Raw genomic sequence first — 24296 nt, 5'->3', positions numbered from 1 at the left:
ACTGCAATTGGTAAATGTAGCGGGAGGATTAAAGCTTTATTTCATCTGATTAAATAAACGCAGAACCGAATAAGGGCGCAATGCATCAGCGGCTATCACTATGGGGTATACAAGCTGCCTTTCAAAAGACAAGTGTAGCAAAGGGACTTGACAATTTCAGGTTACATGCCACTAGAAATTAGTCTAATGTGAGAAATTAATTAACAATATTTGATATATCATATTACTAATATATTACTAATACGTATACATATATACAAAGACACACACATATATATATATATATACACTCACCGGCCACTTAATTAGGTACACCATGCTAGTAACGGGTTGGACCCCCTTTTGCCTTCAGAACTGCCTCAATTCTTCGTGGCATAGATACAACAAGGTGCTGGAAGCATTCCTCAGAGATTTTGGTCCATATTGACATTTGTCGGCTGCACATCCATGATGCGAATCTCCCGTTCCACCACATCCCAAAGATGCTCTATTGGATTGAGATCTGGTGACTGTGGAGGCCATTTGAGTACAGTGAACTCATTGTCATGTTCAAGAAACCAGTCTGAGATGATTCCAGCTTTATGACATGGCGCATTATCCTGCTGAAAGTAGCCATCAGATGTTGGGTACATTGTGGTCATAAAGGGATGGACATGGTCAGCAACAATACTCAGGTGGGCTGTGGCGTTGCAACGATGCTCAATTGGTACCAAGGGGCCCAAGGAGTGCCAAGAAAATATTCCCCACACCATGACACCACCACCACCAGCCTGAACCGTTGATACAAGGCAGGATGGATCCACGCTTTCATGTTGTTGACGCCAAATTCTGACCCTACCATCCGAATGTCGCAGCAGAAATCGAGACTCATCAGACCAGGCAACGTTTTTCCAATCTTCTACTGTCCAATTTCGATGAGCTTGTTCAAATTGTAGCCTCAGTTTCCTGTTCTTAGCTGAAAGGAGTGGCACCCGGTGTGGTCTTCTGCTGCTGTAGCCCATCTGCCTCAAAGTTCGACGTACTGTGCGTTCAGAGATGCTCTTCTGCCTACCTTGCTTGTAACGGGTGGCGATTTGAGTCACTGTTGCCTTTCTATCAGCTCGAACCAGTCTGCCCATTCTCCTCTGACCTCTTGCATCAACAAGGCATTTCCGCCCACAGAACTGCCGCTCGCTGGATGTTTTTTCTTTTTCGGACCATTCTCTGTAAACCCTAGAGATGGTTGTGCGTGAACATCCCAGTAGATCAGCAGTTTCTGAAATACTCAGACCAGCCCTTCTGGCACCAACAACCATGCCACGTTCAAAGGCACTCAAATCACCTTTTTTCCCCATACTGATGCTCGGTTTGAACTGCAGGAGATTGTCTTGACCATGTCTACATGCCTAAATGCACTGAGTTGCCGCCATGTGATTGGCTGATTAGAAATCCAACGAGCAGTTGGACAGGTGTACCTAATAAAGTGGCCGGTGAGTGTGTATATATATATATATATATATATATATATATATATATATATGTATATCACTTCCCTTTGATAAGTACAATTTTTATAATTCTGGATGATCTTTATGGGGGAATGCATTTAAAACAATTAATTAATGCCCCCACAGTTTTTAGCATGTGTTATTCATATGAGGCAGTGTATCTCTCATCTCATGGCTGCAGGCAAGTCCCTCATCCCCCTCCCTTCGGCAAACGAGTCATCCTCTGGTCTGGGAGTGGTGAAGGATACACTGTCTCAAATGAATAACACACGCCCTTGGGACTCGCTGCTCCTTCTGGCAGGGTGCCAGGTAGACTTGCAAAGTTAATTTTCTGGGAATTGGAACTACACATTTTTAGCTAAAAACAGTGTGAGCAGAAGTTAGTACAGTGCTATGGGAACCTGTCATTAGGCTCTTTAGTGTAAATCTGGTGACATGTTCCCTTAATAATGGCAGCTATAAATATGCAGAATATGTAGCCCCTTAAAGCCCCCTTTAAGCAGTATATTTGTCACTGAGGCTACATTGTCGCTTTAATGTTTACAACTTTTAAAAACCATATACCGTAACTCATTTCTATCAATCAGAATAAAGTGTATTACTTGCATATTACATTCATATACATTATCTGCTCTGTATCATATAATAAAGGTCACAGTCAACTTATTTATTTATATAGTTTCAACCTTATTGTGATATTGGATGGCTGCGACAGCTATGGGGATCCATGTGGCTGTCACACCTACAGGGACATTGTGGATGTCGCAGCTATGGTGACCCATGCAGCTGTCGTGACTTTGGGGAACCATTCAGCTATCAAGGCTTTGGAGACCCATGTGGCTGTCATAGCTATGGGGACCGATGCCAATATCACAGCTATGGTGACCCATGCAGCTGTCGTGACTTTGGGGAACCATTCAGCTATCAAGGATTTGGAGACCCATGTGGCTGTCATAGCTATAGGGACCCATGCCACTATCACAGCCATGGGGACCCAAGGGGCTTTCACAACTATGAAGATTCATACAGCTGTCATGGTTATGGGGACCCATGCCACTATAAGAGCTATGGGGACCAAGGAGGCTGACACAGTTATGGAAACCCATGAAGTTGTCACAGCAATGTGGACTAATGTGGCAGTGACAGCCATTCCCTTGTCACAACTGTGGGGACACTGTGCCTCTCATAGCTATGGGGTTGTTGTTTGGAAAGCTCAAAAAGCACCCCACACAAGTCTATTTCTAGTTGTCGTGACATTTGAGAGCTACTAGAATCTCTTTATAAATAAGGTACATCAATAGAGATTATAACAGTTATAGAGTGAATACATAGAGTGAATACAGAGGACCTCTGTCAAAACCGTTCTCATCACAGTCAAGAGGCTAACACTGATATGCACATCTTATTAAACCAATATCTACCACATCACTGCCCTAAGGGTCGACTTGTTCCAGACTTAATCCTGTCAAAGCATGTTTACAAAGACACTGATCAAGGAGACTATAAAAAAAACCTAGATTCTTTACTCATATCCCTTAAAAATCAACAAGACTGTTCAATTCATTTTCCAGATTTACAATAGCCAAATGTTGTCAGGATTCCATTATTCCCAAGCATTTGTAATGAGTAGTAGCTAAATGTGAGAAAAGTATACTGCTAAAAGTATCTAAAACTACGCTGCTGCATTTACAATCACTGCTACCAGACCCACAATGTGTTCACGCAATGTATTGTGGCTTTTTTCACATGTGATTAAACCCCCCTAAAAATTGTACTGTGCTATTCAACTGTTATCCACAGCCATATGTCTCATACAGTATACGCTCTCTATTCAACATAGAAGCACATATTCACGCACAAGTCATCATGTCCTTAATGGTTCTGTAAATAACCAAATTCTAGAAAACTAAACATTCACAATCAAAGACATTCACTGGTTAACAGCAAAAATTCTATAAAGCAACTTGTAATTAAAAGGGTAGCGGATGTTGAACTATGTACAAATGCAACGTACATTACTGAAGTCAGGAATATTATTTCCCTTATGAAACATAATTGCCAAATGTTTTACTTGAGTTTTTGTCTGCTTTCTTCCGGATCAATAAATTTATTTTATAAATATCTCAGTGGATTAAATGGAAGGTTGGTTGAATGTAGTGGAAATACTGCTTTGTTTCCCCTAACCTCTCTTACCACATTTCTAACGGGAGCTTGTAATGAATAATAAACAACTATATAAATATTACAGCCGGATACTTAAAATCAACTTGTTGTGCAGGTGGCAGTAAAAATCAAAAGTCATTTTATCTTATTTAAAGGGGTTGTTCAGTCACAACAGGTTAGCCCCTTTCCACAGTGATGATCAGTGGAGGTCTCAGTGATGGGAGAAAAATCACAGGAATGGGGTCCATTGTACCCTGAATGAATGTGACTTGCTGCTCTATTCATCTCCATATCTTGGAAATAGAACCACTGTTTCTTCATCACTTCCATCGACAGTGAATGGAGCACATGTCTGACCTGCCGCTTTAATAATTTGGGGTGCAACAGGAGTACAACCCCTATATACGTCATCTATGGGGTGCACGTCATCTGAGCTAAGATGAGACTAACAGAATACTGACTAAGAAAGGCAATTCTTCTTAAAAAAAGGAGAGTTACATAAATGTAACATACATGTGATGCATGCAAAACATACAGGTCCACATTAGAATATGCACCAGTATTTGTATGCCAAACTATGCAGCAGAAATCTGTCCATTAGACTTTTTCTCATTCTCTTCAACTTCTGCTTTGTGGTCAGATCATTATAATAGTATGGATATAAGACAGCAAGTGCAACTGAACTGCCTACAGCTGCAAGTGCTCAAGGTCTCCTCTACAAATGTAACTGACGTAGCAATAACTGACATACCTAGCCTATGCAAGAAGCTCAATTTTTGGAAGGCAAATCTGGAGATTTATGTCCATCCCAGATGCACCTACAGGCTGACTTGCTAAAACACATAAAGAAGTATAGCTTTATGGTTTGTAGCCACAAAGGTAAGTTCCTATTAGTCAGGAAAACATTCCCAGCTTTACATAGCTACATATAAAAGGATATAAAAATCTAGTGACTCCATCTACTGTCATATGTATTTACATAATTGTTACAGGGCGTCTGTTTTTGCAGCGCTCATCATCTGCCAGCACCATATTCTGGAATGTTGACTTTACTTGACAGAATTGACACCCATGTGCACCACAGACATGATTGACCATGAAAGTTCATAAGGACACGATAATTCATATCACATTTATTCTAACTCTCCACTTACAGCTGAACACATACACAAATTTTCTATGCACCTAAGGTCTCCACTGATAGTACTGAGAGGGTGATATAACTAATTCTTCAATGCTTGAATACAAATCGACAATACATTGTTTTAGGGGAAAGGTTATCTGCCAGATATACCCTAATGAGTTTGTGCCTATATCCAACCTAAGTAGGGAATCACAGTCAAATTAATAAAGGCATTATTTTAAGAAAGGTAATTAAACTGAGAAATACAAACATAAAAGTTTTTTTATGTGATTGTTTAGTAAATCATATGCAGATTATAGACTTGGTTGTCAAATTGGTTATTTTAGTGTGGTTCAGTAGTTAAAGGGGTTTTCCAAGGCACTTTTTGAATGAAACTGTGTCTACAGCTCTGCCATCTGGCCTATACACCATGGATCTAATAGTACAAAGTTCCTCAAAAAACCCTTTATAGAGAACCTGTCACCAAGGACTCCCCCACAAACCAAAAACACAGTACCTTCTAGATGTCTTTATATACGCTCCAGTAATATCTCTATGCATGGGATTGGAGCCATTATTCTTCTGAAACAAGACTTCTATTGATATTGAGAGATGCAGTCTGTACAGCCTGTATACCCCACCTCTTCATTAACACTAACACTGCTAACCTGCCCCCCTTATGAATGACACATAAGACACATGTGACTCTCTGAAGACTATTCCTAAGAGCAGTATGAGACTTATTTCTCTTCATATAGCCAGGTCTCTCTCATTCCCACCTTTCTGAGAGAGTGGTTAATGATGTAGCAGTGCTGAGTCACAAATTGCCCCTGTCTGTGTCTCTCTCTCTCCCAACGTTCCAGCAAGGGATTGTGTAGATTTTCCAACATTCTCTACAGTCCCAGCAGGGAAAAATAAAGGGAGCTTTATATGTTGCAGGTGGTCCATAAGTACAAGTTCCATACTGGCAGTATGTTTGTAGCAGTGAGACACATCAATCAGGAACTGAGAGACAGTTCAGTGCAGAGACCAATGCATATTCAGTACCCAATTAATATAATTGGACTCACATCAGGTGAGTTGCATATAAGTTTACAAACTGATTTTTTTTTAACATTGCAGCCATGGAGAGGAACCATTTAGGGATAAGGACACTGCTTTTTAATCATAGTTTATAATGAAGTATTTATTTTGGGGTGGGTTTATTTGTATGTCAGGTTTTCCGTTAAAAAGACTTTAGGAAAAGTTTGCTCAAAAGGTAAATTAGGTGAAGAAATTATATTTGTCTTTATTTTTTTGAAGTACCAGACAAGAAATCTGCGTGTGACCCAAAATTTGTGTGATACTTCCCTACATCACCCTAGCCTTTACAACTCCCATATACCAAACAAGAAATTTAAAGGAAATCTACCAACAGACTCAAAGGTAAACCAGGGACACGTGAATCTGATACTCACATATTTGTTATACATGCCTCCTTCCTTCTAAAATCAACTTTTAAAAGCCTGCTAGCTCCTGTGGGTGTTACCGGAGCCCCTCCATGTTTCAGATTCACAGACTGTTACACGGTGCAGTAGCACTTCCCCCCTCCCATAGTGTGCTTAAACTTCCTCTGCTGAAGTTACATCAATTTCATGCAATCACACTAGGAAGAGGGAGGGTGAAGTGCTGAGGTAGAAGGGACTAGTGTGAGACAGTGTAACAGCCTTTAAAGCTACAACACGGAGAGTCTCTGGTAACGTCCCAAAAGCCCATCAGGCTTATTAACATAATTTTAAAAGTTGATTTTAGAAGAAAGGAGGTCTTGGATAACAAATATAACACCATCATGGTACCTGGATCCATGAGGAAGTGCCCCTGGTTTATCATGCTGGATTTTGATGGTAGAATTTCATTAAAATCAGTTAAGAATTGACCCTTGAGCAATCAGAGCAAAAACAGCCATTGTCAGTAGTGAATTATGTTAAGGTGAACCTAGCTGATAGATCAAATCCTGTCATTCCTACTTATTTTCCTAAAAGCATTGTAACAGAGAATACATTTTAAGATGGCGCATCGTGGATCGTACCAAAAACATCGAAGCTAAAGGAATGTGGGTGTGACGTGAACAAGCGACAGCAGGCAAACTCTCCAATCAAGATCTGGGAACCTGATTTGTTATGATTAGTAATCTCCTCCTCTTCTGCTTCTTTCCTATTTTTCTATATAGACTTGTGAAACCAAATAAAGCTTGTGCAGTGCTGATTTTCCCCGGGCAACGGCATAAGTGAGACTTGAATCAGCAGTAGTCTGAGTCATTCCTTACAAGATGCTTATTGATTAGAAACACAGCCAACGCACACTAAAAGAGGATATCTTAAATCCTACCCTAACAATTATAACATAGGGTTATGCAAGTGTCTTTGGTTCCAAGCTGGTACCAAATCTAGGCAATAAGTGTCTGACCAATTTAAAAATGGTCCACAGTTTTCATACGGTCCAGAGTCCACGGCAGTTTTAATCCGCCCCTGGTCACAGAGGATCTGCAAGCAGTGAAAACACATCTGTTTCCAGGACTCCTTCAATAGAAAAACAGAGATTCCAAAATAACTTTAAGCTGCTGAACACAATCATTTTGATTCACAATTCATCCAATCCACATCTAGCTTGACATATAGAGGCAGAAATAATCAACGCATTCTAAACATACTATATAAAATGTGGAAAATAAAAGTTTTGCATACAAATTTACATGGAAGTCAACAGCCATATCATAAATAAGAAGCACCTCTCTGTATTCCAGCAGTCAAATGATATTTCAATAAGGTTTACTAGAGAGATAGTTAATATTTGCTGATTAGCAGAACTATTTCAGGCTCCATTGGAGACGGCTTTTGCTAGTTTCCCTGTGTAATGCAATTCTGAGATGCACTCATCTATAGCCATACTGAGATCCAGACAAATGAGGTTATCTGGTGGTTATTCCTCATGTCAGACATAACGGTAATGCACACTCTCATCTCTCGTAATATGTTTTAAACAAAGAGTAATGGTTTTGGATTCAAATTTCAGTCACAAGCATTTATGTCACAATTTACATTTCCAATTTACAGTGTATTTACTAGGTTTTGTGACACTGATGGAGATACATTTGTATAATGGTCTCATCAGTTCAATCAGGATGAATAAATAGTAGAGCTTGGTTATGACTGACTATGGCGTAATTATATACTTTTAATATTATGATTTAGTCAAGAATTGTTTTTACTTCAACTGATTTTAATAATTAGAGAAGTATTTTACCAGATAAGGAATATATATATATATATACATATCTACTGAAGAGCAAAATTAGAGAACAATACACAAATTCCTAAATATCAAGGTCATTGTGTAGTCCTATGTGAATCTATCCGAACTTGTATATAGTAGTTTTTGAAGCATATTTCATATAAATGTAAATTAGATAATTGTTAAAGAACACTGATCAAAATTAGAGAACATTTTCAGATACCTGCAAGGTAATGTGGCACCTGGTGTTAATTTCCTTAATTATTCGAATGCACAGCTCCAACAGAGTGCGCCCCTTTTTTAGGTGCTGCTTTAACATGTAGCGTGCAAAGCAATTCTGTCAGACTTTGCATGTGGCGCACGGTCTGACTGAGCACTGGAACAACCTCTTCCGTAGAGAAATTTGTGTTGTATGAAGAATGGTGCAGCTGCAACACAAAATGGTCATGTGCAACACATATGTGGCTCAGACCCTTCTAAAATACCAAATACCTTCTAAAATGCAAGCAGTTTTCACTAGAAAGAACATTTTCTGACAGAAAACTGGCACATGGAGCACAGTAAATGTGCCCCATTCTATCGTTACGATATCACTGACTCATTTAAGTCCCATAGAAGGCTGGTCGCCCTTGAAAGACAAATGCTGGAGAGGACAGGATAATGGGCAGAGTCTCCATGGGTAATTGTACACGGCAGCTGGACTTGCTTGCCAGTTCTGTCTCGTCTTACAGTGCCTCAATGTTTAAGAGCAGTAAGAATCAAAAAGCTAGACTTACTTTTGCTGAGGAGCATGTTGTGTAGAAAGAGGAGAAGTGGTCCACTGTTTATTTTAGTGATGAAAGCAAGTTTAATCTATTTGGATCTGATAGGAGGGGCAGCACGGTGAATAAGTGGTTAGCATTACAGGCCTGCAGCGCTGGGGACCTGGGTTCAAGTCCCACGGTCAACATCTGCAAAGAGTTTGTATGTTCTTTCCGTGTTTGCGTGGCTTTCCTCCAGTTTGGGTGGGTTTCCTCCGGGTCCTCCGGTTTCCTCCCACACTCCAAAAAATACTGGTAGGCTGATTAGATTGTGAGCCCCATGGGGAGAGGGACCACTTTGGCAAGCTCTGTGCAGCATAATCTGTAGGCGCTAGATAAATAAAGGAATTATTATAATATGTTTGTCAACAAACTGGAGAAGGACTGAAATCAAAGTATGTGAAGAAGTCAGTGAAAGGTGGTGGATGAAGTTTTAAGGTTTGGGAAAGGTTTTTTGCAGCAGGAGTTGAACCTCTCATACAGCTCCATGAAAAACTGACTGCAAGTGTGTATCAGAAACTTCTTTAACAACAAACGGTTTATGTTAATACACTTAATTTTGTAAAACACATGGAATACCCCTTACAAAAAATACTTCATATGTTTATCAATGGATTTTACATTTTTTCGGAAACAATCAAGTGATCATACATTGATCTTTAATTTTGATCTCCAGTGTATATCTCCAATTAGTTGGTTTACCACATTTCATATTTTCTGATGTGCAGATAAAATAATAGCATGTATTTCCTATATTTCAATTATTGTATCTAATTCTAAAAAACTAAACAAAAAAGTACTAGGTATATTTAGCTATCCTCCACAAAAGTGTAGTTGAAACATACTCACATCATACAACACAATAGGACCATATTTTAGGATGTGTCAGCTACAGCCCTTCCCTACTTTGGAACCATCTACAGTATCCCTATAGCAGTGATGGCGAACCTTTTAGAGACAGAGTGCCCAAACTACAACCAAAATCCACTTATTTACCGTAAAGTGCCAACTTGGCATTTTAAGCAGTAACTGATTGCTACCTGTTCTTTCACATCTTTAATTGTATCGACCGTCTGAGGCCACCAATACAGTTGAAAGAAGGAGGACAAATGCAGACCATCATTGTCGCTTCTCTCCAGGTTCTCTCTATACAGGATGAAACAGTTAATGAAGTGTCGCTGTAAAATAGCACTGAGAGCAACATCTAGGCAAGTTGCTAGGACTGCAGGAAGATTTGATGGATTTGATCCTGTTTGGAGAGCTCTGTCCTGGGGTGAAGGCCTGAGTGCCCACAGAAAGGGCTTGGAGTGCCACCACTGGCACCCGTGCCATAGGTTTGCCACCACTGCCCTATAGCAATATGAGCTCCACTGCCTCCTATTGCAATGGCAGATGCAGGACCCCCTATAGCAGTGGCATCTCTTGTTTTATAACAGATGCCCAAACATAGATATCATTTCACAAAATATTAATATTCTCCAATGAAATAAATAGGTGTTTATAATTAGAATCTTTATTTATATAGCGCAATCAAATTCGGTGTTATATTTAAATTATACCTCAAAGTGATGCATAAAGAAACTGACAAACCAGCATACACTACATTACTTTAATTACCATTTTTGATTAAATTCATCACAGAGGCCACTCATAGAGCCACCAATGCAGATGAGATGTGTAGCTTGAGTGCTTGAATGCTTGTTCTGCCCTGCCTAGAAAACTTACACATCTACTATGTACCACACCCACTTGAACTATTTGCCTGTACTTGAATTATGTCTAGAAAACAAGTTAAAAAATAACCTAAATGTTAAACTTTCTTTAACTCAGTTTAATATCAGTTTTAGTTGACTTTGTTTCTAGCCGACATATCACTATTATAGACAACACATCTAAATTTTATAAAGATATGACACAATCTATTTAACTAACATTTCAGGTTTCTTAAAGTCAAGTGAACATATTGAGATATCTCAAAAAGGTGTGGGGTATTTGGCTTGTGGGTGAAAATTCAGGATGAACCTAAAATCCACTTTAGCCTTTACAGTTGAACATAATGGGGCAGATTTATCAAGCTGTCTGAAAGTCAGAATATTTCTAGTTGCCCACGGCAACCAATCACAGCTCAGCTTTCATTTTACCAGTGCTCATGAATATTTTAAAGGCGAGCTGTGATTGGTTGGTCTGTGAATTTGAAGTCTTTTGCTGCTTCCCCTCCCCTTCACATACAGTAAAGCTTCTATGTAACACCTCAGTGAGCTTCTGCCTTCTTGATCGTAAAATAGAATTAGGAGATTTTAAGCAGATTAGGAAGGAAAGAGCATGATAAAGAGTCGACGAAATAAGTACTTTGCTCCGATAAGATATATTTCTCAATTTTTTGTCTTAATTTGTACTGCTGGTTTGTTGAAAACTTAGTGACCATTTAATCAGAGAAAACCCTGTTAGTGTAAGTTTGAAGCAATTTTTTGTTCAATCGCCACTTTCTTTAGGTCTATGAGTCTGATTTTCTTGGAACAAGGTTTTTAATGCCGCCATTTCAGGTAACATAGACAGGGGAGTGACATCAGACGTAGCAGCCGTAGATCGCCAAGCACTCCCGGAATGACAAGGGGTCCGATTGAGGTACCTGGGACCCCACCTGTGACACGCTCATCCTGTAAAATAAAATGATGCTAATGAGTTAGAACAGCCCATGAGGCTGTTACACTTTCTAGGAGCACTTCCCAACTACCCCGATGTCAGATTACAGCAGGCAGAGGGAGGGGAAGTAGGATGCATGCTCCTACACAGTGTAACAGCCTGTGAAACCCAAGCACAGAGATAACTTCTTCCATAAATGATAAACTGTCCACAGAAACCAATTGCAATATAACTTTGCTTGTACACTCTACTCTTGACAAATCAAAACTGTGCTGCTCATACATGGCCTACAATGCCCCTGTTATGGTTTGATAGGTTGATAAATGAGGCTTACAGCCTCCTGATCAATTTACTACAAGTTCCTTTCAGCATTCTAAACCTGAATTTTTAGCCTCAGTTGGCATTTCCCACCCAATTGGATCAATGCCAAGTATAGAGAAATCTAAACCTAGACATAATGAAAATGGGAAATGTATACAAGCAACAAAGACATATTATTACAAGCCTTTGTATTTGATCTATAGTAGAATTAAATTGCTGTTTTTAGTTCTTTATTGTTGTGGACTCTGAGTCCCATGATCTCATTCTTTTCTTCTGAGACCATAGTTTCTAGTGCATCTGCAAGGTAGCACCATGGGAATTCTACGTATAATTGCTTCATTTCCACGGTGTCCTGCTTTTGCACACTATGTTATACAAGACTTTAGTGAAATGCTAAATGCTATGGTAGTAAGATTTTAGTCAATAGAACTTATGTATGAAACTAACAATCCAAAACAGTAAAGACACTCTATGATGAAAAGGTTGATGTTTCTAGTATCTACAGTTCTACTGAAAAAGCAGCTAGTGACAAAGGTTGTTTCCATTTTGTGGTTAGATGATAGTTACTGTTATTTCCTTTAAGTAGTTAGTTATGACATTATGTCTCATTGTTCTTCTTTTTTAATTAATTAATTCAAAAGATAGAAATTGCCTATTTCTTCTTTTTATGTTGTAACTACCATAGTTTTTACTAACTAAAAAAAGACATGGGTCAGCCATGTTGGAAGCTTGAATCTCCTGTGTTGGCCAACTTCTATGCCCCAGGAAAGATGTCTAAAGAGCATTATCTGTGTAAAGTAACAGACAAGTTATCTGTCAAAAGCATCCAGAGTGTCAGCCTATTCTGATGGCTCTTGTGGCAAGTTAAAAAAAAATGCAATATTTCAAGATTTATGTATTTAACTTAATTTATGTATTTATGTATTATAAAATAGAAAATAAATATATCTATAGAAATGTTTGGAATAATATGTAATGTATCTGATAATACATTCCCTTTGATTTGTACAGGCACAAGCATGTATGTAATGTGTACAGCATAGCTGATATCTCTGTACTTTTTGTAGTTTCTGTAATACGCCCTTGAGGCTCCATCACCAGTTCTGTCAGATTATGTGGGGAAAATAGTGCTACACGCTAAGACGTTCTTCGAGTAATATAACAGACAACACAATGAAGCCCAGCGGATCACATTATAATTGAATGTTGTCAGTCCAGGACAGTTTTATACATTATATAGTGCTTTTGGAAGGAGGCCGGATCACACAAGCACTTACAGCTCCCCACCAGCTATGGCCTGGCAACTGTCAGTTACGGATCCTGGTAGGATCGCAGGATGGGTGAAGATATCCAGACTTTTAAAGGGACATTGCGCATCTATTGCTACTCACTAAGTGAATCCTGTACAACGCAGGGTTATTTAAATGCCACGGGACGGAGACTAAGCATGAAGGTTTTCAGCAATCTACCCTTTAATGTCACATCTAAGTTGTGTGAACAGACAAAAAATGTCCATATTTTCATTCCATTTCCAATTTTCACTTTTATTGTTAATAATAAGTTTTTATTATTATAACTATAAAAATATAATAATCATAAGTATTGTTTTGAATATTGGTTTAAGGCATCTACAAAATGGTCAGAAAAACAACTGTTAACTCAAATAGAAAGACACATTATCATGTTTTCCCATTAATTAAGACAGCAAAGTTATTTCTGAAGACAGATTCATTTTACTATGTCAGTATATGTTAGAGCAGTTTAACATATAATACAATATTTATTTGAAATGGTGTAAGACTAGAATAAAGTGTTGATGGAAAAAAAGGAATGAAAAATTGTGCAGAAACAGAATTCTACAGAGTGACTAAATTTAGCTCTGCACTGGATAAACAGATAATATATCATGGAGGTCTAATACATTCTGCTTCACAAGGCAGAATGCATATAAGGTTATCTGTCATTAGTTAGACTCACATTCACACAACTGTGCCTGCATCTTAGATGGTCTCAATATCAGTCAACTGGCAACCAACGCAGCACCCATCGTTTTTCAGTGGCAAAGTAGGGCCAAAATGAAGTGCAGAAGGCTTATTTGCGTCAAATGTGCATTGTAAATACAACGTTAAAAACAACATTAAAACAACCAATTTAAACAACATAAAAACAAAAAACTGAGGTCATTTTAAGAGGTAGAGAGTATGATAGGACAGCACGGTGGCTTAGTGGTTAGCACTACAGCCTTGCAGCGCTGGGGACCTGAGTTCATGTCCCATGGTCAACATCTGCAAAGAATTTGCATGTTCTCTCCGTGTTTGCGTGGCTTTCCTCCGGTTTCCTCCCACACTCCAAAACATACTGGTAGGTTGATTAGATTGTGAGCCCCATTGGGGACAGGGACCGATTTGGGAAGCTCTGTACAGCGCTGTATAATCTGTGTGCGCTACATAAATAAAGGAATTATCATTAATTATTAGGGATTATGGTGGCATAACAGCTACAGGGTAAAGCTAGGAGGAAGACAAGTTTAATTAAAACAGATTTTTATCCACTGACTCGTCCTGTAGTGTGATGCAGCCCTCCAAATAGTACTGTACATGAACAGATGTGCAACTCAGGGGATTGTACATCACATCTTCATAGGGATCTAGAGAGGAACCTTATTGTCCTTAATCCTCTGTGTAAAATAGGTTACAACAAATCCTCTTTCCATTTCAGCAGGGGGATTATTCAGAAGTGCCAGTAAATAAAACCATCCCTGTGTGTAGTTAGACTAGTACCTAGAAAAACCTGACTGAAATAGCAGAAATCGGTCTGGTAATTCAATTAACTTTCTCGATATTGATATTCTAGGAAAATTTATCTTCAGTAATTATCTGGATCTCTCTGCTTACATTGCAATGTTCACTCATGGACGATCACATTTTATTTTTATTGGTCTTTTTGTCAAATCTGTTTTACTACGTGACATATAAACCTAAAACAGAAGTACAGTATATAGCAACTAAAAGCATGATGTTGGAATTGTGCATTTTGATGCTTGCCAGGGCTACAATCCTTTTGCATACTCATTCATTCCAGTAAACATTCATTATTGGGTAACAGGAAAAACACATTTGCATAAAAAATATCTTAGCGGAAATATATTAATTGTTACAAGTATTTTAGGCAAAACATAATCACCCAAGTGTGAAAGTCCATATAATCCAGTGTGAACTTCCGGGAAACGGGCTGAGCACACCATATAGTTACTCAGGAAAAACACTACACTACGTAAAAAATATCTGATTTCTGCCTCTTTTCTGATCCTAGATATGGCAGAATTTTTTTTATTATTTGGAAGGTACAAACTCCAACATGTGAATCCACCGGGGACCCTTAGGGTACATTCACACGCGGTATGCCCGCCGTGCGGGCATACCGCCGTGTGCTGGAGTGGAGGAGGAGGTGACCCCTCCTCCCTCCATAGAGAATAGCGGCGCACGACCGCACACACTCCGAAAGATAGAGCATGATCTATCTTTTTGCGGTGTGCGGTCCAGATTGGTGCCACACATGTGTGGCATCCTTTCTGCGCCGTATCGCTATTGCCGTCTATGGGGACATACATGTGGCCGCAAATTTGCGGCCGCATGTACGTCCCCGCAGAGGCCATGTGAATAAGCCCTTAGCTTGTTGGGCCCCCAGGCCTTTCATAAGTTGTGCAGAACTCCTATAGTACCTCATACTGATATTATTCAGTATTCTAAGATACTCTGGATAAAATAAATATATGTATGGGCATATTTATTTATGTGCGTAATGTGCACCGCGTTTATCAAGGGTTTTAGACATAAAGGGCCGCGTTCTCCGAAAGGTGGGGAAACTTTCGGGCATAAACTAAGCCAACTAATAGGAGGTGCAACGTATGACTAGACAGTCTTACATTACGCCAGATTTCTAGCTAACCAGTACCCTTTCTTCCTGGCCTCCCCCTTTTCAATCACGCTGTAAAGCCCAATCACATTATAGCATCTTTCTACTGAAAATGAGCATGTAATCCTAAATTAAAGGCAAAAGCCTGTCAACAGGTAACTGACAGGGTTTCTTAAAGCATAAAGGTTCAATGCAAGGGCTAAAATACAAGCTATGGGTCCCACAATATATAGGACTACATCAGTTCACATCAGTGCTATTATTTCCATTATATTCCTGATATAGAAGACCCTAACAGAAACAGAATCCATAGGTTTACATCTACAGATATATCCCTTCCTGTTAATTAGAAACACTACAATTCAGTGGGATGCTCTGATATTTTTGCTGTTTGCTACATAGTGACAAATATCCTTTAATAGAAATAAATATGCACATAGATACAAAGTTTAGGACACATGATTTATTCTTCTCCATATTTTGTAAAACAGAGGGGGAATGATTTGGAGAGCAAACTTGGATGATTGTGTTTCCAGCAGCCCCTCAGTATATCAGGTTAATAAGTCTTTGAGATAGAATATTTAAATAGGCTTCCTGTACAAATGTAGTAACATATTAATTATTAATTGTACCTCGGCCCTCTTGGGTTTATACACATCCCCTTTCCTTCCCCATACACTATACTACCTGCCACCGTTGCCATGGCAACTTCAGCTCCTTCAAAGTGACTGCTTCCTTTATGTCGGTGGCTAGAATTTATATTACTTTCATCCTAATTTTATTTTCTATTATTTCCACATATCTTTAGTGATGGTCTTTAAATTTGACCATTGATGTTAGACACACTTGGCCTAGTTCCTTTACCTTGCAGTTCCAGCATGCAGAACACAGCATGGAGACAGGGCTTATGCACATTTCTCTGTAGCCATTATATAATTTACAGCCTTTATCTGATGAAACATAAGTTAGATCAGTTATTTGTAGCTTGCGTGAACTGTGTTTTTCTTGACTACAATAAAACATTAGGGTTCAAAAGTTGTCCTTAGGATACCAGGTTAGTGTGATCAAACTGAGCATAGCCAACTAGACATACATACAAAGTTCAGAGTGGTGAACTTTATTGTTGGGCTGCTCTTCCCAATATACAAAACTATTTTAAAGCAAATATTAAGGGGTTTTATAGATTATCTATAAAGCTATAGACAGGGTCGGCGCCAGCAGTGGGCATACCCAGTCAAGTGCCGGAGCCCAGAGCTGCTGGGGGGGCCCACATAAGGCTGTAGATAAGGAATCCAAAGGAGATATGGAGGGGGGTGTATCTAATTAATCCATAGGGGATATGGGGGCTTTATATAAAATAACCATAATATTATGTTTGGGATGATAAAGTAGGGAATAATTTAGGGAACAGGAGACTTTTTTAGTTTCTGAATTTTTAATGTCGCCACATGAGTTTACTGCAAAAGGGCCCACTGAGGCCCTGTCGCCCAGGGGCCTACTGAAACCTGAAGCTGGTGCAGGCCACAAATAAGAATGTTTACCAATTTAGGCAAAATCTCCATATTGTACTTCCCCTGCAGGCGTCCTTGCATGCATACAGTAATGAGTACACATCATCCTGACCCATTGGAGTTGCCACAGGAAATAGAAACAGAAATTCACAAAAGTGACTATCAATGGGTCACGTGACCTATGGCTCCTCCAGACAGAAGGGGAAAGTTTACCAGATTAATTACAAAAACAGTGCCCTATTAGGGCATTGCAAATGCTTTAGTAAACATTCTTATTTGTGGTCAACTCCTATAACTCAGCAGTGTCTTCTACATAGAGCATGTCCAACCATGAATTTCCTATTACAGACCTGTTGGTCTTTTATTATCAGACAACATAGGCTAATAAATATGGATTCATATTTCTCCATAGTTTATTATGTAACCGATTGATCTTACATCCATCATTATAATGGGAAATCAAGAGTGTGAACTGTGTGGTCATTGCTTACTTACACATATAACCTAAACAGCAAACAGAGAATTTCTAAGACCATTTCTTCATAGAGGAATGGCCCTGTCATGTATGAACACTTTGAAACAGATTAATGTTGCCCAACAGACAATGCTATAGACAAGACATACTGTACAATGTTCCCTAACACAAAAACCATGCTGGATCAGTCATTCAAATTATATTTGTTTTCCTAACTGCATCATGAATGAGTGTTTGAAGGAATTCTACCATCAAAATCAAGCATGATGAATCAGTGACATTTACTCACAGATCTAGGCACTGTGACTGTCGTAAAGACCAGCCTGTGAAGCTGCAGCACAGGCGGGCTCTGGTAACACCCACCTTTTTTAAAGTATCAGTGATCTTTGCTGACAGGTCTAGATAGCAGAATCTCTAAACCTCACAACTTTTACAAACCAGAGTTCCAGGAAAAATGTTGTTTCCTGTAGCAACCAATCACAATGCAGCTTTCCTTTCTCAAGAGCAGCAAGAAAGCTAGGCTGGTTGCTGTGGGAACAATACTTTCAAGCACTTTAATAAAAATCCCAATATGTGTTGTGCTAAAAAGTATACACAAAACTAGTGGGTTGTCATCGGCATTGGGGAAGATTAATTTAATGTAGACCAGTGTGGAGTAGAACTAGACAGTTCTCTGCTGCACAAGATTAATTACTGTGTCTGATGCTGGATGATTAATCTGGTGCAGTATAAGATTGGTGAAATACAACCCCTTTTACCGAAGACATGCCCCTTTTTCGTAGGAGTCAGAAAAACGCCTAAAATTGGTCTAAAAATCTTAGACACATGTGGCACATGGCATTTCAGGTGCAAATTACTCACAAATTGGCCCACATTTATCAAAACTATGTGCATTTTGCCTGTAGAGTGTGCAGAGTGCGTCAGATTCATCAAAACTGGCGCACGCTCTACATTAATCTGGCGCCCCCTGCACTGCTCTGGCAGTGTGCAACATTTGTTTTTGGTGCACTTTTTTCATGCTACAGTATTGTGGCGCAGACTGAACCAGCAATAAATGTGGTGCAAACTCTGACTAAGCAGTAACAGCCCCTTTTGGTGCAAATTTTTTTCTGTCTTGTCGCACACAGTGCAGCCGCAACACAAAACGCAGACACTTTATAAATACATGTGCAAGCAGTTTGCACGTTCTTCTCAGTGCAAAGTCAGACAGAAAACTGGTGCAGACAATTTAATTATGGGCAATTCTTTGAGAAGGGGGTGGGAATTCACAGTTATCAATTTAACCATAAATAATCTCTGGGATTATTAAAAGAGAAATGCAAAAAACAGAGTTATAAGTAAAAATGTCTCACAATTGCTACTTCTCGCCGAATACAATTATTTAAAGGTTAAAGCCCAACTCAATTACCTTTGGGAACCTGTTTAAAAGGTTTTAATCTTCCTCACCTGACATTGCAGCTTTATAGGGCAGGGGATTGTGAACTATATGCCAATACAAGCTTTTTTTTGGTGCTGCACTACCTCATGGACTTAAAATAGCTTTCTGAGGGCTTGTCTAGTCTGGGATACATTTTATTTTCAATGGTATCTTTTTGGGATGCCTATACCTTTTTGTCAAAATCATATTAACTCTTTCTAGGATGGATGAAAAGATTAATAATGCACATTTGAACATTATGGCCCACATTTATTAAAGCGTTTGCAACAGTTTTCCGTTGACTTTGCACTGAAAAGAAATGTAAACTGCTGGCACATGTATTTATAAAGTGTTGCGGCTTAAGTGCTTAGCTGGAATTTGCGCCACATTTATACTGACCTGTGCCACAATTTTGCAGAATGAACAATGTGCACCAAAAAATGGTGCATACTTCCAGAGCAGGGTGTACCAGCTTAATGTCGACCGGCAAACTGCGCAGTACAGACTGCACTAGTTTTTATAAATGTGAGTCTGTATTTTGCACCTTTAACGGTGCAGAATAAAAAGCATAAGAATTTTGTTCTATTTTTCTGGTGCTAACGCAAGTGTGTTCATGTTGCCTTTTTCTAAGATGTATAACTTTACTTTGATCCAATAATGGAGCTGGTGTAGGGCTTGTTTTTTATTTGAGGAGCTGTACTTTTCATTGATGTCATTCATGGGTACAACTTGGATGGTTTCTTCAATTTTTTTTTCTGGCATCATCATTTGTACTGCCAAGTCAGTGGAGGTGTCATTAGGGAGAAGTTTACATGTACCACAATATTTCAAGGATGTTCAGAATGTCAACATACGCAATGGAATACTGAAACTTTTACCTAAAATTGGCTAACATATAATTTACATACAGTTACATATGTGCCGCTGCAACAGGAAGCCCCAATTTTCACTTCAGTTATGAGAATGCCCTTCTGAGTTATATGTATACTATGTGCCTTTTTTATATTAGTTTTCTCTAGTAATGTTAAAAGGGAAACAGCAACAATTTTGAATCAAAAAGGTAATGAACAGGGCATGTTGCTTTTGTACATGTTATCCAAGGCATTCATTACCGCTGTGCACTATGTTCTGTGCCTATAGTCATACCGCTGCATCCAGCTATTTTTAATACTAGAGTATTATTGATTTTAAATTATGATGCTGGGCTTCTTAAAATAACCACTCTTTATACTGTCCAAGCATTGCATTATTATTCAGTAGATGCTATGTCTACTCTAGCATATAATAACCCAATACTGTAAAATAACAACATTGTGCTGAATACTCTGCTGCCTACAGCCCTAATTTTACATAACCAATTAGATGCATGTGGTCTAATTGTGTTCAGAATTAGAGAACTGATGAATTATCCTTGGGGAGGGGTGTTAGACCCCCAGTGTTCTGGTATTGATGAATGATCCTAAATATTCTGGTATGAGGCAACGTGAGTACAAAGTATATAGTCAGTATAGCCAATGTTTATATAAGAAAATGAATCCCAGAGGCAGAATTAGACACACACATAATCATCATTTTTCTGGTAGGTGCCCCCCACTTACAAGTACTTTTTATGAGTGCATAAGCATCCCCTTGAGGTCATAGGTCATAAGGTTGTAAGTTCTCATCATAGACATATGCACTGGCATCAATATGACTACCATCACTGTCTGGCACATTCCAGCACTGCTTGTTGCAATCTTAGAACACAATGAGGGGGTATTTTGGGCTGCATGGTGGGTTAGTGGTTAGCATTACAGCCTTGCAGTACTGGGGACCTGGGTTCAAGTCCCAGGTTCAGCATCTGCAAAGAGTTTGCATGCTCTCTCTGTGTTTGGGTGGGTTTCCTCTGGTTTCCTCCCACACTCCAAAACATACTGGTAGGTTGATTAGATTGTGAGCCCCATGGAGACAGGGACTGATTTGGCAAGCTCTGTGTAGCACTGCATAATCTGTGCTATATAAATAAAGGAATAATTAGTATTATTTTAAGTTTTATATATTTTTTTATTATACATTGGGTCAGGCTTCCCACCACTATCTGTAATACTCTAATAGAGATTATCTACTAGTTTGCATCATTGTTTTCAAGCTTTCTTTGTTTTTGTTATAAATACAGTACAGGCGGTCCCCTACTAAAGGACACCCGACTTACAGATGATCCCTAGTTACAGACGGACCCCTCTGCCCACTGTGACCTCTGCTAAAGCTCTCTGGATGTTACTTTAGTCCCAGACTGCAATGATCAGCTGTAAAGTGTCTGTAATGAAGCTTTATTGATAATCCTTGGTCCCATTACAGAAAAAAATTTTGAAACTCCAATTGTCACTGGGACAAAAGAAAAAAATTGTCTGGATCTACAATTATAAAATATACAGTTTCGACTTACATACAGATTCAACTTAAGAACAAACCTATGGACCCTGTCTTGTAAGTAACCCGGGGACTGCCTGTATTTAGCTGTCACTGCTACTAATAAAAATGTCTGTTCAACACAACATTTGTGTTAAGACAGTTGGGAGAATGATGGGAAAGTGAGAAACCGAAGATGTCTGGACAGCAAACTCTGTAAAAAAATATATTACATTTGGAAAATGTCAGTCTGAACGGGGAAGAAAGAGAAGACCCACAGTCAAAAAATCTGAACTTTTCGGTATGTACTGTTACACTGAATTGAATATTCATCTGTCTAAAGGTCTGTTCACATGGCAGTATGGGCAGTGAATGTTGCGGTGGTCTTCTACTCTTGCACCAATTTCAGCCTCCGAACTCAATCCACATCTTTTTTTGTGAAAGACTGGCTAAAATCTACTTCAATACATAAGACCCTATCCTAAGATTGGCAATCGCAGGTCTAGGGCATATAAACCCTGCAACATTTTACTCAGGAGGGGGGGATTAAATAAAAAGTTAATCAGGTAAAGGAACATCATAATTATATTAGCATTCAAATATATAAACCATGCATACCATAAAGAATGGACAAAGTAAAGCCCTGGCGGTAATACAAGTCATGAGACTTTGAAGACCTTGTGAGCAGTCACATCTTATTATGGCTGCACAGAGAGGCTACACTAGGCTTGGGAACAACAGTGCATTGTTTGGTAGGAAAGGAGATGTTTCTGATTAACTCACACAGTAGACTATGCTCCACTTTACCTAGAGTTCACCTATGTACAAATGTTTGTCTGGCTGCCAGAGAACATATTCTAGGCATGTAACAGGCTGTTCTATTCATTTTTACATAAGCATAATATTATACAAAAGGAGGCTCATATGTAAAAAATGTCAGGACATAATGCAGTCACGAAAATTACACATGTCTTGGAAATGTGCCACAATTACTTACACAACATGGGACACTTTGTACATTATATCACTTAAGGCGCTTCTTATTTTCCCATATCCACATGTCCTGCAGTTACAATCTCTATTCTACTCAGCTCTATCACTATATGCCTAGTATAATGTGTGTTATTGTCTTATATATTTTATTTTATCTAAGATGCACCTAAAGTATTTTAACTGGAATAGCACAAAATATAATATACTGTAGATCCCCATGATATTTTGGTTTTTGCACTCAAAGTGACTACTCCAGATATCTTTTGGAGTCAATGTTGTGCATATTTGTGCATGTTTCCACCTGTTTGGGTCTAAAGTATATGTGCATATTTAACAAACCATCTAGAAGAAGCCAGAAGCTTAGCATAAGGAAGCTCAACAAAAATATCAAATTCATCCATTTACTTGGGTAAGAAAGGACAAGGATAAAATCTACAGGTGTAAAATACAAGGCTGTCATTTAGCCCTTTGTATTTACATAGGAATTTCCATTATAATGGATAGATGTCCTCAAGAGTTAAAAGGCAAATTCAGTTCTGAGACATACTTGCATGTCTATCTATGAATGTTCCCTTCAGTCATTATTGTGCACATACCTGTAGTTCACAGGAAGTATTCAGCCATAAAAGTTTAAAGCGTTACCCCACAATATATTTACTGTCGCTATGTCTTTAGGTTCTTTTCATGTATTCTAACCTGGCAATGTAATAACCATGTTCTATGACAGATATGGAAAACAGGATACCGGTGATATGACAACAAGTGAGGGGCACACGGGGCACAAGCCATAGTAAGCAAGATGGACTTACATATCTATTGATGAGGCTCCTGAGCAGGCTGCAATCCATGTCTAGTGACAGCTGCCCTGGCACCTCTCGTGCCTCCTTCCTTGCTCTCTAGTTGTTACTTTCCACATCCATACACAGTGCCAATACAATCGATCTAGTCGATAGCCACAGATGACCAGAATGAGGAAACAGAAGCTGCTGGTTCTTGCTTAAGTCACAATGGATGGGGAAGCTGCACATGGGATGTATTACTTAACAAGTGCTACATTCTTTCCTGTGTGAGTGTGGATGGCTGGCTGTGGCATTGGGTTCCCGCAGGTGGTGATCCCTGGGTGAAGAGGTGACTCTTTGGTGGAGCTCTCTCTTGGCTGGCAGCATTCAGCATGCCCCCTCCTGTGGCTCTCTTCTACTAGATGCTGCCTGTTTCTCTTTGATGATCAGTTCCCTGTGTGCTCCACACCCCCTCCCATCTCATGTAATAATAGCCCTCCCTCTCAGTCAGCTCTGTGCTGGTGCCTCCCTCTCCAGCCCCTCGCTCTCTACCTCTTCTCTCTGATCCCTCCCTGCAAGCCTTTATTTGGTGGCTAGTCCTCCCACATTTCTCTTCCCTCCTGTCATGTCCTGTCACTATGCTCCACCCTAGGCTTTTACACAGCGCCCCCCTCCCCTCCCTTCTCTTCATCAATCTGTTCTAGTACTGGCATCCTGGGCTATTTTTATCTCATCGGGCGACTTATCCAGCTGCCTACAAATAAATGATGGGGAATTGCCTGCACTGCTTCTGCCAGGTCTCAGATTAGTGTTTCTATTTACATTTCTTATGTTTACCGTACACAATAGATGTGTGATACAATGTAACAATGTAGATGCTGTACAAAGCCAGGATGCAAGGAATGACAAGTGTTCTCCGATCCATAGGCTCTCTTGGTTATTTTTGGATCCTTTCCCATGTGATTACTGCCTGAGTGGCTGCTCCTCTCCTAGATGGCTCATGTTATGATT

The 24296-nt window shown here is 39.3% G+C and overlaps 1 protein-coding gene across 8 annotated transcripts in view; it reads right to left on the bottom strand.

Annotated features, from left to right (window-relative positions):
* ATP11A (ATPase phospholipid transporting 11A) overlaps positions 1–23761 on the bottom strand; it is a 121823-nt gene extending 98062 nt beyond the window's left edge. For 6 of the 8 annotated variants that reach the window (XR_011853144.1, XM_072135588.1, XM_072135585.1 and 3 more), the window contains exon 1: positions 23316–23761. Coding sequence is in view for 7 of the 8 variants with exons in the window: in XM_072135588.1 (XP_071991689.1) it covers positions 23316–23354 (39 nt within the window). In the remaining variant the exon portion in view is untranslated. The remainder of the gene's footprint in view (positions 1–23315) is intronic. The other 2 variants (XM_072135586.1, XM_072135591.1) reach the window with 1 other exon arrangement.
* Between the last annotated feature and the right edge of the window lie 535 nt (positions 23762–24296).

This window comes from Engystomops pustulosus, chromosome 2 (assembly GCF_040894005.1).
Source record: "Engystomops pustulosus chromosome 2, aEngPut4.maternal, whole genome shotgun sequence".
NCBI classification, from domain to species: domain Eukaryota; kingdom Metazoa; phylum Chordata; class Amphibia; order Anura; family Leptodactylidae; genus Engystomops; species Engystomops pustulosus.
Note: the sequence above shows the minus strand (reverse complement) of the source record. Positions and strands in the feature narration are given on the sequence as shown.